The sequence below is a fragment of the Sinocyclocheilus anshuiensis genome, unplaced genomic scaffold (assembly GCF_001515605.1).
Source record: "Sinocyclocheilus anshuiensis isolate Anshui unplaced genomic scaffold, SAMN03320099.WGS_v1.1 scaffold1872, whole genome shotgun sequence".
Lineage (NCBI taxonomy): Eukaryota > Metazoa > Chordata > Actinopteri > Cypriniformes > Cyprinidae > Sinocyclocheilus > Sinocyclocheilus anshuiensis.
In genome coordinates this window covers 111,573-132,360 of record NW_015557203.1, presented here as the reverse complement: position 1 = coordinate 132,360, position 20,788 = coordinate 111,573, and the positions used below count along the sequence as shown (strand labels likewise).

The 20,788-nt window shown below is 38.5% G+C and overlaps 1 protein-coding gene across 1 annotated transcript in view; it reads left to right on the top strand.

Annotated features, from left to right (window-relative positions):
• The first annotated feature begins 7,186 nt into the window (after nucleotides 1-7,186).
• LOC107678940 (cadherin-10-like) overlaps nucleotides 7,187-20,788 on the top strand; it is a 32,140-nt gene continuing 18,538 nt past the window's right edge. Inside the window, exons 1-2 of the mRNA XM_016474340.1 lie at nucleotides 7,187-7,274; nucleotides 16,382-16,742. Coding sequence (XP_016329826.1) covers nucleotides 16,524-16,742 — 219 coding nt within the window. The 5' untranslated portion in view covers nucleotides 7,187-7,274; nucleotides 16,382-16,523. The remainder of the gene's footprint in view (nucleotides 7,275-16,381; nucleotides 16,743-20,788) is intronic.

Genomic DNA, 20,788 nt, shown 5'->3' with positions numbered 1-20,788 from the left:
TTTATGCACCAAGAGCTTGTAACACTCCAAAGAGAAAGGAAAAATTGAAATCGCATCATATGACCCCTTTAATAAACGCTGGCCTACATGTATTTTGTTTTGTTTTTTCCATAAACAGCCTTTCTCCATTCATTCAAATTGTCTACCTGTGTTTACTTCTTTCAGATGCACCAAATTAAAAGTCCCCAGTACTCCACTTCCTGTAGTGTCCATAGATAAACAGCAATACTGGAACACAATGTGAAATTTACCCTGTTTACTTTTCTAATACACATTCCAGGTCTTACTGAGCATGATTCATCAGTGTACGTTCTTCTAAAGAAAAACTGATTGTCTTCATAATCTTCCATAAAAATGTAACTTACTTCACCTCTGAAATTATGATCTTTTAGCTGACACCACCAATCCTTTTCAAACCATCCACTCCAACCACCTGGTTCCATTCTGGTAAGTAAGCCCACTTTTCATGATTCAATTAATAGCAGACAGGTCCGCTCTATTTTTTCTGGTTGGGTATCCTGTGTCACTCAGAAATACAGTATATCAGATTACGAGAGTAAAACGAGTCTGCCAGGCCCTTTCATCTCTTGCAAACATTTCCCAGTAGTTTCAGGGAAAATACATAATATATATTCACTTTCCACTGTGGAATACAACTGAACAGCAACACTTTATAACTTAGTATATTACTGATGAAGAGTTGCTTTATTCCACCATATCTTCAACAACATCAATTAGATGTGTTATCAAATTACTGTACCCCTCGCTGATGAAACTGTAACCACAGTCTGGTGGCGGCACAGAGCGAATTCCTCCATAACCCTCCCAAATGGAGCATCCATGATGGCCACTCAGACTGTGTGGAGCCAAAGCCATCTGTTGCTCAAGTGTTAGTAATTTCCTCACCAGGTCTGTCAGCTGGAACACTGCTTTGATTGGGCAATTGTGATGCTCATGGTAAACCAGCAGAATGTCACTGCACCTGGGCTCTTTCTGCAAACAGAAAATTATAATTTCAATCAATGGGGTATTGGGCGCTTAGTGGGGTTCCTCTGTGGTGAAAGGATTGCCTCAGATTCTTATATAATTAAGCCCCGGCATGAAATGTCAGATTTAAGCGTCAAACGTAATGCAGCCCAATGCTCATCAGTCTAATTTGTGCATTTACATCTGTAATTGGCTGTTCATACTAAATAATGAAATACCTTTCAGACGGCAAACATTATGGCTTGGATCTGGGAATGGAGCAGAAGTAATCTGGCAGCAGCATTCATTCAGTCTGTTCACCTCACGTGAGGCCCTGCAGGAGGGAGAGACAGGGTGAGTCAGATGGAGGTGCAGATCCACCGCTAATGCTGTGTTTCTGGAGAGGAAGAGGTCCTGTCAGCAGGATGCTACAGCGGAGCTGATAAATCGTGCTGCATGACTGAAATTCACTAATAATATCAATCAGTCAAAATCTTCGACAGCTATTGCCATGCGCCAAACCCGCCTTTGTCTGTGCACACATAATCGAGCGCCTCTTAATTTGCTAATCAATTGGCCATGTCTGCTAAGCCCTGCAATTTATTATGCAAAGCCGCAACAACATGTTGACGAGAAAAGCTCAGTATCACATGACAGCATACATTTCCTTTATGGCTCAATTTTAAACTAATAAATCGAGACTATTGATTTTTTTTTTTTTTTTTTATATAATGTTGGGCAGTTAAAATGATTACAGTAGGGTTTAAACGGCATCATAAGGGCAATTCAAAGAGAATGAAGTGTGCCACTGGCAACACTGTTTATTTGCATGTGCTTTCTGTGTTGTTGTAACGTCCAGTTCAATAAAGGTTAATAGGTTAATGGCGCAAATGCAGCCATAAAATATGTGTTGAATGCAATGTGCATACAGCAAGTCCAGATCTTGAACAGACTGTCAGTTTTGAGTTCCTGGATGCAGCAGGCTACTATGATCTAGCATACTTTGCTGAGACTGTACATCATGAATGTATTTTGTCCATGAAAGAGGTAGAATAAAAAAGGTTTAATAATGTAAGAAAATAATAAAGAATATAATAATTTTGCATTATTATTGGTTATACCTGATTAATCATAATTATTTTATCCTGTCAACAAATTTAGATTTATTTTCAGATAATATTTTGCTCATTGGCACAGAAAAAAAAAGGGTAATTATATGTGAAAATATATAGCTGCCTATACATTTGCCTACACATTTGGGGTCCTTGGCATCAAAAATATATTTACAGAGCAGTTATTTCATGGACGTGGAATTTTGAATGATGAAATGGAAGGCACATATCATTTTAATAATTTTAACCCCTTTAATGGATCAAAAATGTATATCATTCAAAGATTGAGCATTTTGTGATGTGTCAAGCATTTTTGTTAACAAAATACTTTTTTTTTCTGTTATCTACACAAGTATATTCACCATTATGTGCATGAAATGAAAGGAATTCTGTGTACACAATCACTGAGTTTTATGCACAAAATAAAGTACTGACTTCACATTTCTGCTGACAAAATACAACTGCTTTTGTCCTTCTGAGTTTGAAATGCATTAAAGTGTAATGGTTAATTAATTCAGTCCATGAAATTAGTCAGATTACACTTGGTGCCCTATAATTTAGTGCATTTGTCACAAAGTGTTAGTGAAGCTGTTTATTAATTTGCTTACAATACTGATGTGGTTACAATGATATTACAAAACTCTACAAAAGCTGCAAGAAACATGACATAGAATGCTAATATGGTGAAAGTGCTGTATATTTATGCTTTGGCTAAAAATGCTAACAGGTCCATGGGTGTGAAAAAACTGTCCATGTGCAATCATTAGTCTTGGCAGGAATACTGGCCAAGAGTAATGTAAGGGAAGGCACGCAGGGAGAAAGACAAGGAGGTGGAGGCGTGGTACTGTCAGGAGGAAAAGGAGGAGGCGTTGTATGAAATAACACATGCATTGATGCAATATGCCAAATGCCAAAATAAGGAGGGATATATTATTTTGCTTTTGTTTTCTCTATACATTTTGTCTTTACTTTGACTTTTAACTGTGGCATTCAATCATTTTTGCAGTTGATGTTTTCACTTTGCTATCTCTGTAATGGTGCCCAGACATGGGATAAGGAGTTTGAATCCATTAACATTTCATTCACCATCCATCTTGTCAGTTCTTGGTCAAATGTTTCTGCTGTAACAGCACTTCTAAGAGAAAATGAGCTGGTTACATCAAACCAGTGTTAAGAATTACCTGAAAGTACTTAAAGGAGACATATTATGTCCCTTTTTACAATATGTAATATAAGTCTATGGTGTCCCCAGAATGTGGCTGTGAGGTTTCAGCTCAAAATACTCCACAGATCATTTATTATAACATTTAAAAAATGCCTATTTTGAGTGGAAGCAGAAACACAATGTCAGCAGCAATATACAGTAAATAAATCAATAAATCCACTGCTCTCTTGTCTCCTCTGAGGCTGGGACTCTAAACAGTGTTCTGTGCTCATCTGTGCAGCCAAAGACAGAACAGTTAGCATGTTTTGCTCAAACTTTCGCCATGGCATTAGAGCTGGTACACCGTTGTCGCTTGCAAAATCAAAATGACGGCGCTGTGGGTGAAAATTTACAGATTAAGGGGCGGTAATATTATAATGAGATCCCTTTGCCACGTCACCAAGGGAGCGAAATCAGACGCGTTCGTTTTCTCAGACGCTTGCAGAAAAAGGCTTACCAAAACAAAGTTACTGGGTTAATCTTTTTCACATTTCCTTGGTTGATATATGCACCAGGGACCTGATTATAGCAATTAAAACCTGGAAAAGTCAGATTGTCATGATATGTCACCTTTAACTAACATTACCTTTTGCAAATTGTCCAGTAATATTACAGTAGTTCAGTTGTTTTTAAAATGTAGCATTTCCAGTACACTCTTAAAAATACATCTGTGTTTCCATGAACCTTTAACATCCATTGCACAAATGGTTGTTTATAGTGGAAATAGGTTCTTTAGATTATTAAAATGTTCTTAATATTTTAATAATCTAATAATCTAAAGGAGCCTTTATTTGTAAGCGTGTGACAAGTTTTTTTTTTTTTCTCCCCCCTCATGATTTTTTTCTCTCCCAAACCAGTTAAGTGCAAACCCTGCCACATAGCCACAACTAATGAAAGTGATTTAAACTTCAGATTGTACTGAATAAATATGAACTGGAGTTTCTGTAAGAGGAGACAGCTGTACACTAGTGGCTTTGAGCTGATGTAAACAGGCAAGGCTTTCTGCAATGATATGTGAATAGGTAAATACAGAGAGGTTTCGGATAATATACCGAATATATATCCAATAAATATAATGCCAGTTTACTTTTTAAATGTACATTTTTGTAATTTATAAAAAAAATTAATAAATAAAATAATAATAATAATATCTGACACCCATTAAGCAGATGCATATTAAAGAGACACATTTGAAAGTGTGTATCACTTGGAAGGCATCACAGGTTTTATGTATCATATTTTCCCACAAATATCAAATAAACATTTAATATATTTTTTTTTTTCCTGAGATAATTTTTTTTTCCCCACACAACACAGTAATACACAATATTCCATTCTCTCTGTAACCTTCAGGACTGCATAACTAAAGGGGCCATTTTTTTCCAAGGTACATTTAAGAGTCTTATGCATCACCCTCCTCACATTTTAACTGAGTAACAACACTTACTCATGAGTTGCAGGTTTGCTGGGTATATCATAGCTGTGAGACTATACAACTGTGCACTGGCATATGAAGGCACGGTATCCAATTGTATTGGTAAGGGATCTGCTGAATTGGTACGGTATTTGGGTAAGGTTCAATCAATGTACTATTACAGAGCAATAAAGATGAAATAAGGTTCCTTTTGCATCAAATCAGTTACATTGTAGTTTGTCTGCCCTCAAAAGCACACAATAATCCTTATAATTGCCATCTGTGCCAAGCTCAGCTGAAAATTAAAACTTACATACTTTGAACATGATGAGACTTTAAAAAAAAAGTCAAAACAAACGTTAATCTTAGCTCATGTGGCACATTACAAACTTATTTGTTTATTCTTTTCACAATATATTGACTGGAATTTCTCCCAACATCTGTGCCATAGGACAGACACATCAGTGTGGTCTTTGATCCACCTCATATAGCACATCAAAGCAGGGCTCAAATTAAAAGCTGTATTTGCCATACCCACCGTGGCTCTTTCTAGCTCAGAGAGAGTCAGAATCTATTCAATGTGCTCTCATCTTCAGCACTTATCCACGGTGACACTTATCCTGAAACTGCATGCTAGACTTGTATGTGAAAATTAAGCAATTTTGTCACACAAAGAGAATGAAATGTGTGGCTATGTATGAATTACACTGCATGTAGCTGGAGAAATCATACACACATGATTTGAAGCAACATTTTCTTTTTCAAGTTTACATTCAGATTGTTCATATCACTGCAATGTTGGTTATTATCCTCATAGATTTTAGGCTAGAAATGTACAGCTTTGATATATTATAAATTATGAGTCACTTACAATGCCATCAATGTATACATTCCCTGGGATTTGCCTAATGCTATAGGTTTTGTTTTTTTTGTTATATAATATTTGGCTCATAATATCTGGCTTTGCACCAAAATACCATCCTGTACAAATACATATTTTACATTGTAATTTTCCACTCTTTAGAACACACATATACAGTGCATACAGTATATTGTTTGATCGTTGTATACCATTTAAAAGTCTGGGGTTGGTATGATGTTTTATTGTGTTTGAAAGTCTTTTACATTTTTAAGGTTGCATTTATTGGATTAAAAATATAATAAAACAATAATATTGTTAAATATTATTACAATGTAAATGGACTATTTTCTATTTGAATATACTGTATTTTAAAATAGAATTTATTCCTGTGATGGCAAAGCTAAATAATCATTGGCCATTACTTCAGTCGTAATTAACAGAAAGTTCTAAAGAACAGCATTTATTTGAATAGAAATCTTTTGCAGCATTATACATTTCTTTATTGTCACATTTGATCAGATTAATGCATCCTTGCTGAAGAAAAGGTTTAATTTATTTTAAAAAAACAATAATAATAATAACCTTAAAATCCTACTGACCTCAAACTTTTGAATGGTAGTATATGTGAAATTTATGCAATATTGCTATACAAAAGAGAGTGAAACATACGGATCTGAATGGAAGTTGGAGAAAATACTCAAACCCAAAACTGATGCAGTATTCTTCCAAATTTGTATTCAGATTTTAAGATATTTACTAATATCACATCTATATTATATATTACCCTAATTGTAATATTAGAGTTGTGTTAGAGAAATAATAATGAATTGTAAATTATTTCACTGAATATCAAATGGGTCATATCATACATTTTTCCCCCGAGGTCCATTTATAGTATTAGTCAAACCTTTTGGCACCTAAACATAATTTAGTTTATAAATCATTTTTAAAATGATAATTTTTCTGAACATACTTCAGAAGTCTTATATGTGAAATGTATGATTTTCATTTTCAAAAAATCCATATTTTATATTCAGATGCTGAGATATTGTTTATTTCTTTTTCATTTCTCTGAATACATTACTCTCTCTATGCTCTTTACGGCACGAAACTCCTACTTTTGTTGAGAAAGACTGCCAGCTCCACTGGATGATCTGATTTATGTGTTCAGCTGAAAAATCTGACAGTTTATATTTGCACTTATGTGTGCGATGAAAACAACTGCCCCTACAAAAACCTTTGTTAGGCTGATCAACTTTGTTAGGCTGTTAGCATGTCATAGATATGCCTCGGGTTCCTGCCCTTTACCAATGTTTTTAGTCCAAGATTTAATTCTTGAAAGTCATCATGCCTGCTGTGTTAAATCCACTGTCCTCATTTCAATGCCCTGGTCTGTAGCCAACACTCCCCTCGCTCCCTCCTCCCAGTCAACTCTATCCCCAATCACAATCTTATGAATGGCAACCAATCAGAGTCTGCTTCCCTCTGCAAACTGCATCCTTGTCCAGCAGAGCAAGAAAGAAAGGATAGAGCAGGAGAGAGAGGGCTTTATGTGTGAGCGAGGGAGGGAGAGAGAGAGAGGCAGCTGGAGTCTCACACACAACTGTAGTCAGTCTTGGAATCTGAGCGCTGCCAAGAGGCGAGTACAGGAGCCAGCGTCGTACTTCCATGAGGATGACATGCTCTCAGAAGAGCACAGGAGTCTGTTTTGTTAAGGTAAGAGCCTTATGCATCTTACTCTTTAGATAACGCCAGCTAATCTAAATGGCATGGAAAGAGCATTGCAATTTTATTATTAGTTTGAAATTGTTGCTTTGGAACTGACAAGAGGCCAAACTCAAATATGAACCGAAATACTTTGGTATGCTTCCTTCTGCATGGAATTACGTTTTTCCATGGTAACAACCTCAACAACCTCATCATGGATTGGATTTTTAATGTAATAGACTTGAATGACTTCTGCCCTTTGTCATAATGGCACAGACTTGCCAGATAATTTAATCTTATGTGAAATGCCAGTCATCCGCTCTTTTAGTTGGACATTTGCAATCTATCTATCTATCTATCTATTATACATTTATTTATATGTAAACAAAGTGTGACATTCTTCAAACCAATCCATGTCTAGTTTAACTTTACTACCCACAGGAGTCATGAGTGCAGCTGAAGTTTCTAAAATCCTCCCTCTATCCATATCCGTTTAATTACACCATCGCTTTTTACAAGGAGGTGTGCACACAATTTGAGGTCTGTGTGCGTGTTTGATCTTTGACATACAACATATCACAGCTGACGAAGGGAAATTGCTTTCATGCACCACTGTCTCTGTTTGTGATCCTTAACCCAGGGTTTTAGCTAAAGCGCTGCAGATTCTGTAGTTGGCAAAGCTGTAACACTAAACCTGCATAAGCAGCACTCTGTGTTTGAAAGTGTTTGTGTAGGATATCAATGAGCGTTTTCCAGCTTCCGTGATGGTTGTTTGTACCATTTGTGACTGCATAAGTTGAACGTAAGACTGTATGCAAATCACTCTGTGTGCTGTATCACCAATAAGGATTGATTCTTGTCTGTGTACCTAAAACATCATTGCATATTGACTGTTTAAACCATTCTTAGACTTGAGTTTAGATCAGATTTTTCTAGCTGTGCTTCTGAACTCAGCCAGTATATGCAAACTGTGATTTATACATCTGACATGAACACATAATGGCATGACTGTTTCACACAAATTAAAGTGCACACTTCCTCTGAGCTAGTGTCACATGTATAATTGCCTTTTAACACAGAGATAAATCATGAGATGAAGCCCCACATGCTTCCATTTAGGGAAGCTCTCTCTCTCTCCATTTCTGTCTTCTGATATCATTTCTCTCTATTTCTTTCTGCCTCAAAATGCGAGGCATTTTGCCTCATAATGAGGTGAAAGATCCAACCAATGTGTTACTTTTCAGGGAGGTAGTGAAATAACATTTACGTTGTGACCTGAGGAAGTGACCTATAAAAAGCATTGTAGGAGGTCAAGGACTGTTCATCTTGCATCCATCTGAATTCTATTCACCAGTTAAATCCCTAGCATTGTTATTGAGCATTTCCAGTATCCGCAACTGTGTACCACACAGCCCTCCCTTCCTCTTTGCCCTTCTCTGACAACACACATACTTTTTTTAATCAGACAAGACCTCCGTCAGCTCCTGCCGAAGCTCACTTTTGAATTCATTAGATCCTCAGAGCTATGCAAAACCAGAGAAAGTGTTCTGTCTAATAACTCAGGGTGTAAATGATTGCCTTGACTCTGTGAACCTGGCAGAATCAAAGCCGATCCTCCAGGCAGGCAATCAACATGGTGCATATCTGATCTGTACCAAAGTTTCAAAACAAAGAAGACAGGGCATTAATATTGCAAGGGAGAGGCCAGCTGTGAGAGCCATCCAGCATGAGGGATGGAGTGATGGGGAAATTCATACAGGGAAGAAAGGAGAGAAAAAGGTCTTGGGCTCCCCCAAGTGGTAACTGTTGCATCTGTGGCTTGTTGTTGGTGTCAAATGCTAAAGTAATGGATATAAGAGTGTCTTCAGTGCCTTAAATGTAAATGTTACTCACTAGAGCTTAAACATATGCAGTTATGTAGGAGATTTAAGCTGCTGTACATATGGCAAGGATGGTCATGGACACAGAAATCTGCATTAGATTTGTATATGCAGCTGGATAGCACCAGAATTCAGGCAAAACGGGAAAAAAAGGGGAAAAAAAGATATTATATGTCATTACGGAGCCCAGATTTGGTTCCATGATAGCTTAGATACAAGGATTAAGTGTACTTGACTCGGAGCTGCGGGCATTAATGATAATTCTCTAATTAATAGGTGATATGTGGCACGTCCCGAAAGTGTACACTCTAAAAAATGCTGGGTTGTCTCACCCCAACTTTGGGTCAAATATGGACTAACCCAACTTTTGGGTTAAATTTATAAAAAAAATTAATAAATAAAATAATAATAATAATATCTGACACCCATTAAGCAGATGCATATTAAAGAGACACATTTGAAAGTGTGTATCACTTGGAAGGCATCACAGGTTTTATGTATCATATTTTCCCACAAATATCAAATAAACATTTAATATATTTTTTTTTTTCCTGAGATAATTTTTTTTTCCCCACACAACACAGTAATACACAATATTCCATTCTCTCTGTAACCTTCAGGACTGCATAACTAAAGGGGCCATTTTTTTCCAAGGTACATTTAAGAGTCTTATGCATCACCCTCCTCACATTTTAACTGAGTAACAACACTTACTCATGAGTTGCAGGTTTGCTGTTGGGACCAAAACAGTAGCTGGCACTGCTCCATCCTTTAGTACATTGTGGCAGGTCCATGATGCAATCCATGCTCAAATATGCAACAAAATCTCTAGTGGGTGGACTGAAATGATAAGGGATTTTATGAAACATAAGCTATATAAGCTATAGTGTACTTGACTCGGAGCTGCGGGCATTAATGATAATTCTCTAATTAATAGGTGATATGTGGCACGTCCCGAAAGTGTACACTCTAAAAAATGCTGGGTTGTCTCACCCCAACTTTGGGTCAAATATGGACTAACCCAACTTTTGGGTTAAAAATTTAATGTAAAAATTTAACCCAACGGTTGGGTTAGTCCATATTTGACCCAAAGTTGGGTTGAAACAACCCAGCATTTTTTAGAGTGTATCTAATGCCCATCTCTCTCTTTCCTCAGCCAAATCACTGACCACTTATACCTTAAAATTAATGAGAAGTCAAAGGCTGCTTATTATGCAGTGCACATCTAGAATTAATATTCTAATGAGGTTCATGGAAAGAGTTTAAATTATAACTGCAGCATTTAATCATAATAATAATCAAAGTGGATTACATGTTACAAAATAGAAATGGTTTTTATGCCAGCCGGGGGCAAGACGGGGAATTAACAAGGAAATACACAGCATTTTATTAAACGATATTAAACAGTCAAAATATATATTTAGATAGCGATATGGCCTCTGTTGCCATGCTGAATGATGCATACAACAAGCTATTTCAAGAACTTTACCAACATTTTGAACTGGAAGGTATATTTTAGTGAAAATTCCATTCCTATTGACAGAAAATGGGTTGAATTGAAATTATTCTGTATAAAAACAAAGGATGTGGGAATGTGATGCATTTTCTGAGATGTTAGAGGTCAGCAATGAAGTGAGTGCTCTGGAATACTTGATTTTGATTGATCAGCTGTGGTATCCAGTGGTCTGAAATTTTCAATTAGAGTGAAACAGTTTTTCACTCTAATAAAAACAATTTTATTAACAATAATAACTTTTTTTAACAATAATAACTTATAAACCTTTAAAGACCTATTCTGAGCTACAAGGTTAATTGATAGTATATGCTGTTGTTGAAGCCCATCAGCACACATTATTTCAACTTATTGTTCTGATGTCAGATCCATGTTAAAAACGAATCTTTTCTCTTGCGTTTTTAACCTTTTGTAACTGCATTTGTATATTACTTTATGTACAGCACTTTGGCCAACCAAGGTTGTTTTTAAATGTGCTTTATAAATAAATCAGAACTCAAAACATATTTTTAAATAACAGTGTTTAACCTGAATTCCTGGAAAAACTAGATTACTCATGATACAGAGAAATCTCCACCAATCAGAGAACTGCAACAAGCAATTTGTGTCACAAGAACACTTTAGCACTCGTCCACTTCCCTGAAGCACTGCAAATGACGTAAAAGTCAAACAAATATGCAACATCAAATTATATATATATATATATATATATATAATTTCCATATTGTTCTCAAAGCTTCATGGGATTGTAGATTTTTCCCTTGTTAAAGCAATTAAGTACACAATCTTGAACCTTTGAATTTTTGTCCAATTTTCAAATAAATTTTTGCTTCAAATCTTCAAGTTTGCAGTGTTGTAATTCACCTTAGCTGGTTGGTTTGGTTCATGGATTATGAGACTTTTTATTTTATTTTATTTTACTTTAAAAAAAAAAAAATCCACATAGGAAAATTATTTCCGGGACCAAGGCCACTGAAAAAGTTGGTGGGCTCTCTATATTCTCCATCGTCACAAACGTAACTCAGTTCTTGTTTGTAGTGAAAATAACCTCAGAGGTTATTACCTCATAGAATGTTACAGTAATATTATTGACCACTTAACCACTTACTATTATTGCTGTGTTTGTCTTGTTGCTAGGCTGATTGTAATGGATTATTTTTTTTCTTAGAGGAAGCTATGGGATAAATTATTTCAACTCAAATCAATATTTACTGTATACTATTTAGTTGGTATGTAGTCATGTAACCTGAAAGCTAAATTAGAGCCTGCTGGCCATGTTGAACACTGATGCGTTTGCTTACAGCAGTTCAGAAATGTAATAGTGGCATTAAATATCTCTCGGAACAGGCATTCAAACATTTAGCAACATTAAAACTCTATTTGCAACTTATAAGGATGTGCTTGTGAAAAATCCTTTCTAAAAGGTGAAAAGGAGGTGAGTGATGTTTCACTTGGTCCCACTTAATTGAATGTATCGCACATCAGCTGTCATGCTTAAACACTCAGCCTGAAAGCTAAGGAATAAACACAGCAGCAGGCCACTCTGCCAGCAGCAGTCACTATTTGAGGCAGCGAGCAAGAGCTTTTAGTTTGTGTGACCAGCATTTGAATCTAACCCTAGTCATTCTGTGATATATAATCAAGATCTCTTATTGTTCCTGCTACGTATGTTGATTTTTCTCGGCTCTGATGTAGCTGTAACACCCGTACTATAGTACTCCCTCTGGAAATCGATTTGGATGTGGAACATATTAAGAGGACAAGGGAATAAGGAAGATGGCATTGGAATAAAAATCCATTTGATTGTCACTTCAATCACTTGCGGACTTTGTTTTAATCATTGTTTGTGACTGCAGAAAAAATCCACACGAGATGTGAACATAATTTCGATGAATAATAATGCTGAGGGTCTCGACCAAATAACAGTCAGAGGATGCGCTGGAAATCAGTCTCGAGAAATTGGTCTCTGTCACCATGACAGACTGAGTTGTATAATTTCCATCATATTTGTAGTTTCCCATTATTATATAGTTACTTGATAATCATATATGCAGATTAAACTCTGTGTATTTTAATAAAACATAATTAAACATTCCCCACAGAAGTAACCAACAGAAGTTGCCCAGCCAGTGCATATGGTTTATTATTACTGTTTTCTGTTGTTGTTGTTGTTGTTTTTTTACCCCAAACCAATGTTTATTTTTATTTTTTATCCCAAACTAAAAAAGCAGATTCTAAAAAGTCCATTGGTCATGTCAATCATAATACTGATTGCCTGCATACTAGGAGTGTAACGATTCAGATTGCTCACAGATTGCTCACAGTTCGGTTCGATTCACAGTGTTAGGGTCAAGGTTCGGTATGTGCTATATTCAGGGGAAAAAGGAAAGTGAAGTGAAGTGACATGTGGCCAAGTATGGTGACCCATACTCAGAATTAGTGCTCTACATTTATCCCATCCAAAGTGCACACACACAGCAGTGAACACACACACGGAGCAGTGGGCTGCGGGGAGCAGTTGGGGGTTCGGTGCCTTGCTCAAGGGCACCTCAGTCGTGGTATTGAAGGTGGAAGAGAGCACTGTATATTCACTCCCCCCACCTACAATCCCTGCAGGTACGAGACTCGAACCTGCAACCTTTGGGTTACGAGTCCAACTCTCTAACCATTAGGCCACAACTTCCCCAGGACTATACAGGCCAGGACTATGATCAAATAAAAATAAAGAAAATAATAACAAATAATCAAACTAAATCATAATTTTGTATCACGGTTTTTCAGTTCGGTTTGAATATTGTTACACCCCTACATACCCTAAAACAAATACTATCCCTTAACCCGAACCTATAAGCTCAGTACAGCATTAGTAGCCGATCCTGAAAGGTAGCAATAGCCTACTGTTTGTAGCAATTGGATCTATTTGTTTATACAGTATGACTATTGTCTATATAGAAACCCTGCCCCACAGCAGATTCTAAAAATGTAATGGTCATATCAATTACAGTGCCACCGATAATTTATCACCGCTAAATTAAAGATACACTATAACATTTTTTGTTCAAAATTTACAAAATTGACATAATAAGCAAGTAGGCTATATCATCAGTCCGTCTTATGAAATGTTTTTCATCGCAAAATGATTCAATGTTTGAAACATCTGATGGTTAAAGTTCTATAAATGCAATAAGGACAAAGCAAAATATGTTCAGTTACATGTTCTGCAAAACAATTGCAGGTGTTTCCATTAATGTGTAACCTACAAATGTATTCTAATAACATAAATACTATTAAAAACGAATTATCTATATTCATATACATGTATTAATTTTTTATTTATTGATCATCAATGTTTTTATTATGTCATAAATAATGGAACATTTTTGGTTAACCGATGATAACAGTATGTCCTGACCATGACCCAGATCTGGCGTCATGGCCGGACTTACCACTGGGCTTGAATGGGCTGCAGCCCAGGGGACCCGCCTTAACCCGTTTACATTTGTTCAGTTATGTGCCAGTCAGAAATTATTAGCCGCATTTCAACTACGCACACGGGCCAGTCTTCTCGCTCTCACTCTCAAAATTGCCTCACATCAGCGCATCTCATCTGCACTAAGAGAGCTGCTGCACACTGCCATATAAGATATTTCGCTCAGCTGACAGAACTGTCACTTGCTTAATCGGGTCAGTGTTGCATCATCACAAAAGTGTATCATTTACACGTCTTTTTAAGTCTTTTTAAACCATTCGGTACTTGCGCTATCCATCTCGTCTGCACTAAGAGAGCTGCTGCACGCTGCATACAAGACTTTCGCTCAGCTGACAGGACTGTCACTTGCCTAATCGGGTCAGTGTTGCATCATCACAAAAGTTTATAATTTGCACGTCTTTTTAAGTCTTTTTAAACCATTCGGTACTCGCGCGTTCCAAACTAGATTTCTGGGCGCTCACGGTTACATCCAAAGCACCGCGCACATGAAGCCTCATCGCAAACACCTCAAGAAAAAGTTATTGTTTTCATTGTTTCTGACTCAAGTAACCTTGCATTTTAATAAATAATGTTACATAAAGACAATTAAATGGTCAGTACAACTGAACAAGTTACTAGCAATAGCACAAGGATACAAACGAAACAAACTGTGTTTTAACTTTTTCAGGTAGGCTAGCTTTTTGTAACTTTAATTTTAAGAATTAATCTGTTGTTTAATTTACAGTGAACTTACTGTTTTTAATTTGCAGTTTATTCCATTTCTGCAGCATTTCTGTACCTGAATGTTTTCCACCAAAGCTGTTTCTAAAACGAAATTCAGGTCCTGAGTTTAATTTATAATACTGGCTAAGCAAATTACAATATACTTAACATTCTGGCATTCAGTTATGTGATTATGTAGCCTAACTTATGTTCTCTGCATGAAGTAATGTCTGGCACAGTCGCAGCCTGTGCTTATTAGAAAGCAAACAAATAGCATTAATAATCATTAATTTTCCTTAGTATATGCTATGATAAATCTGAACATTTGTGTAAAATAATGGAGGATTAGTTCATGAATATTGCCTTAAAAGTCATTGAAATTTATTGGTGAACGAACCCTGCATTTAATGAGTGAATGCCTACGATATAGGAGTTAGCCTATTACACAAACTAGAGTCCTGTTTTTCCGAATATCTGCGCGATGTCAAATGTATACATGTATATATAAATGATGTCAATAAACACAGACAGAAAATTATGTTTTGTCCCATCAATGCGTCTCCGAGCAACACAGTGTTTTGTTTATCAGTATTACACGGACCAGTAAATGGTTCAAACAGGCTGTAAGTACAGTCGTTTGCTAAGTTAAATTAATTAGCATTTTAAACAAATCGGTTGATTTATGGATTCAACTCACTCATTAAGACAGTCACTTGCTGCCACCTACTGGCGGTTGTAGTTTCATATTTTAAAAAGTAGCTCATTATTTCATTTTTGCAATCATTTAATATTTCTACATTAAAATGTTGTATTTAAACTTAACATAACTTGTGCAAAATCCATCTATGGATTTTGTTTATAGTGATTTAATTTTATTGTTAATAGCCAACATGTTTTTTTTAATTCAGATTGAATTTATTAAATTTAAGAATCTGACATAAAAAGACACAGATATGACAATACATTTTCATAATAATACATCTCTTTGTTTTTTTTTCTGCTCAGTGTTATTTCAGGGTTTTGATGTCTCAACTGAGAGTTCACATCCTGTTTATTGCATTATAGTGACTATTTAATATTACATCTAAACTTTGACTAGGCTAGACATGTTGCCTATTAATTGTATACAGTATATGAACCTGAAAGCATATTTTAATTTTTGTGTATTTTGTGTTACTCCATAATAATGTTCTAGTTGAGGGCATTTGTAGTATGGTATGGGGCCCAAACATAACCTCAAGCCCAGGGGCCCCCGGCCCCGTAAGTGCTGCCCTGCCTGGCGTACTATGCCATCTTAGCCGTGTTTACCGATGCAGGCATTTCTGTTAATTGCACAGGTATGTTATATGCAAGGTTTTGTGTGAGGCTACATGTTTGATCTTTTGTGAATAGAATACTGCATGAGGGCCCTGTGGGATATACTCCACGAACAACAAAGGGATTACAGTGTAAGAAACGGGTGTTGCATCTTGACAAGGGCTACAATGACCTCCAACACACTGTAACTTTTTTGCTTTGATTATTTTTACAGGGAATCAAAGGAGGATCAAAGGCGATTCTACAATGTCAGGGTTGCTGATGTTGTCATCTACATCACTTTCAATTCAGCACTGCCCTCCCTTGTTAGCTTATTCATAAGGAGTCACTGCAGTTGGGCCGATCGATTGGCTGCAATGATAATGAATCACTTCCTCTGGCTGCTTCCACTGGTCTTTCCGCACCTGAGCTCTCCAGTCATATTGCTAGAGAGGAGTGATGGGAATCTCTTTCACTGGAACCATCTGATGAAAGGAGATAAACTGGTGCTACACAGATCCAAAAGGGACTGGATGTGGAGGCAGTTCTTCCTGTCGGAGGAATACACAGGAAGTAACTATCAGTACGTCGGCAAGGTAAGTGTCCACGATAACACGGGCCCAGAACGAGCCTTCTTGTCTAGCAAAACAGGGCTTGGAGGAGATGCAAACACTTGATTTTTGCATTCCTCTTTCGTTTTCCTGAGCTTTATATGGTTTGACACTGGATTTGAACACAGCACTGTGTGGCACGCACTTTGAAAAACTTGATTGCATCATCAAAGAACTTAAAGTAGCACAAATATGAATTGCACACTCACTGAGGCATGAATATTCACAGAGGCAGAGAGACAGAAAGTGAACGAGAGTGGGAGAGAGTCGTTTTGAGACAGAATACTTCATACCAGGGTTTAGTTTTTTACCGCTCTCATTTCCAGGACAAAGTGGCTCCGCAGAGACCTGACAGGAATCAACAATTATGGGCTATTTCACTCACTCTTTTTCATCCCCCCCCCCATTGACGTCCAACCTATCTGCAGTGGCTGTGTGAAGGAAGGGACTGCAATTCATCAAGCCACAGTTCAGAGGCATGCTATATTTATGCCACATTAAACATGAAAGAGGAGTCCATACTGACATTCAGCAGCACAGTCCCTGTTATTAAAATACTGACAATGTTGTATACGTACAGAAAACATAGAATACAACAAAGAGGCTTAAAACTTTGTTCTTTTCCCCTCAATATATAATTATTGTTTAGCATATAGCACATACTAATAAGGGAACTTGGTCAAAATTTGGTCAAAACGTTACTTGGAATACCTTTTCTGAACTTTGGGCATGCTAGACTAAATGCTTTTGACAGGGTACTTGGCTATGAGTCAAATTTTAATCGATTCATAGCCTCTATAGATAAATAATTATAAATTATGAAGAGCAGTGATTACAATTCAAACAATGCATTAAATGTTGTGTTTATTATTATGACAATAAATTAAAATATTATGATAAGAAATACCAGTTTGCAATATCAAGCGCATAAGGAGCTGTTTTGTACAGCCACAAATACCTGGAAGCTGCACATATTTAATGTCCACTCTCACGTTAAGAATGAGGTGGAAAACTAAATAAACGGCAAAGTGAACAAGTGGACACCGATACAGCTCTTGACAGGGAAGTCAGGAGATAAATTAAGGAATAAAGGATTTAAAATTTGTATTCAGGTCTTGTGATTTCCATTTAGCGGCTCAGCTTTATTAGGTATAAAAATACTACGATTCAATCAGATTCTGGGATGTAATGTAATGTAATCTAAGACTTAATGTAAGTCTTGCTGTCCTTTTTCGTTGTAGAAAAGGCATTGCAGTCTCACTGGAATAATCCGTGGTGATGGTAGAAGCGAGGCTTTTCAAAACATTGAATCGATAGACCAATTACAGGTTTGTAAACATTCAGGATGCGCGCGCATCATGGTTGCAGAAAACCCGGGAGAGATAGCCTTTACGGCTAGAGAATTACACAGATACAGTACAAAATAGTTAGGTTTAAAAAGATTATATTGATTAGATGTAATTTTCAAAATGTTCTCCGCATATTACAAGAGCTTGTCACCCAGCAATAAACTGTTATTCAACGAAATTGACGTTTGAGAGTGGGATAGTCTTACAGATCCGAAACAGGGATGACGTTTTTTTGTGGGCGGAGACTATCTGTTGGCAGAAAACGTACTTGGTTACTAACGTAACCTCGGCTCCCTGAGATACGGGAACGAGTACTGCGTCTTGCTAGACGCATATGGGATAAAGTATTTTTTCTCCTGAACTGAAGTCTTTTTTCATTCATGCAGTGAAACCAAACGGCCATTGGTTCGTGCAGTGCATTAAAAAACGAACCAATGGCTAGGCAGCGGAGCTGCACGAGCCTATGGCGACGAAGCCCGCCAAGCCTGCCAAAGCCTGCCAAAATGGACGGGGCATCTGGCTATATAAGCGGGCGTTCGCCACAAGATTCTCAGGTTACTTCGACTGAAGCAACGACCTGAAGCGACAACTGAGTCGTGCAGCTACATAGCACGGCTAGCAATGCAGTACTCGTTCCCGTATCTCAGGGAACTGAGGTTATGTTAGTAACCAAGTACGTTCCCGTTCGATACTACACTCGTACTGAGTCTTGCTAGACACATATGGGAACACAGTACAATCACGTCGTGCTAATGTAGTGGAATGACTAAAAGTATCAAACTTCCATAAGCAACCAATGCCCAAAGAGAAGTTAACAACAACCCAAGGCTAAGATGGGCTGAGCTTCCTGAGGTCACACCCGACCTGGTTAATCGTTCCAGAGTACTCCTGTAACTTCGACCCAGAGTACTCCTGTAACTTCGACCCAGGGGTCGAGAGCTAACAGGTGAACTAATGCCAGAGAGTACGCTAGCGAGATGGAGTCTACTATCCATCTAGAGCAGTGTTTCTCAACCCTGGTCCTGAGTGCCCCCCAACACTGCACATTTTGTATGTCTCCCTTATCTGACACCCATTTCAGGTCCTGGAGTTCCTTTTAATGAGCTAATGAGTTGAATCAGGTCTGTTTAATTAGGGAGACACACAAAATGTGCAGTGCTGGGGGGAGCCCAGGACCAGGGTTGAGAAACACTGATCTAGAGAGTCTTTGCTTCGTGACCGGAAGCCCTTTGGTGCGGTCTTCAGTTGGAGGAAGCGCGGAGAGCGTAATGACCTGTGCTCTGAACGGAGTGGAGAGCATCTTAGGTACGCAACCGTGCCTTGGTTTCAGCACGACTTTAGTGTCGTTAGGCCCAAATTCCAGGCAGGCAAGGCTAATAGAGAGCGCCTGCAGGTCCCCTATTCGCTTTACTGATGCCAGTGCTAGAAGCAGAGCAGTCTTTAGCGATAGCGACCTAATGTTGACAGACTGTAGCGGCTCGAAAGCGGGGCCCTTCAGGACCCTCAGCACAGTGGGCAGGTCCCATGAAGGGACGGTAGGGGGACGAGGCGGATTCAGCCTCCTGGCACCCCTTAGGAAGCGGATGACCACGCTGTTTCTGCCCACCGATTGGCCCTCAATAGGGGCATGAGAGGCCGCTATAGCCGCCACATAAACTTTGAGCATGGATGGGGAGCGTCCCTTATCCGGCAGCTCTTGCAGAAATGACAATACCTCAGTCAAATCAGAAGTATGAGGGTCTTTGCCACGGTTTAGACACCAAGCGGAGAAAAAAGACCACTTTAAGGCGTAGAGGCGTCTCGTAGACGGGGCTCTAGCCTCCGAAATTGTGTTTAAGACTCGCTCTGGGAGGCTCGAAGGCTCCCGTCGAGAGGCCAGAGGTGCAGGGCCCATAGGCTGGGCCGAGGATGCCATATTGTCCCGTTCGCTTGAGAGAGGAGATCCTGAGATCAAGGGGTCGCTATCAACAGCTGAATTAGCTCACCAGGCGGAGAAAAAAGACCACTTTAAGGCATAGAGGCGTCTCGTAGACGGGGCTCTAGCCTCCGAAATTGTGTTTAAGACTCGCTCTGGGAGGCTCGAAGGCTCCCGTCGAGAGGCCAGAGGTGCAGGGCCCATAGGCTGGGCCGAGGATGCCATATTGTCCCGTTCGCTTGAGAGAGGAGATCCTGAGATCAAGGGGTCGCTATCAACAGCTGAATTAGCTCTGATAGCCACAGCTGGTTCATCCAAAGGGGGGCCACCAGGAGAACCTTGTGTTTTTGTTCCCTTACCTGATTACCTGTGGGATCAGAGCGATTGGGGAAAAACATAAAGAAGGAGGTTGGGCAAATCGTGGGCCAACTGGGCCCTGGACTTTCAGAAATAAATTGGGCTGTGAGAGTTGTCTTCTGAGGCGAAGAGGTCCACCTCGGCCTCGTCGAAGATCTCCCAGATCCTCTGAACCGTCTGCAGATGGAGCATCCACTCCCCTGAGGGGACATTGCTCCTTGATAGCATGTCCGCTCCTTGGTTCAATTTGCCAGGTATATGCGCAGCTCTCACCGAGCGCAGGTTGGGTTGAGCCCATTCTAAGAAGCACTCTACCAGAGTGAAGAGACGCTTCGAGGAGAGGCCTCCCTGGCGATTTATGTAGGACACCACAGACATGTTGTCCGATCGGATTAGCACATGGTGCCCTT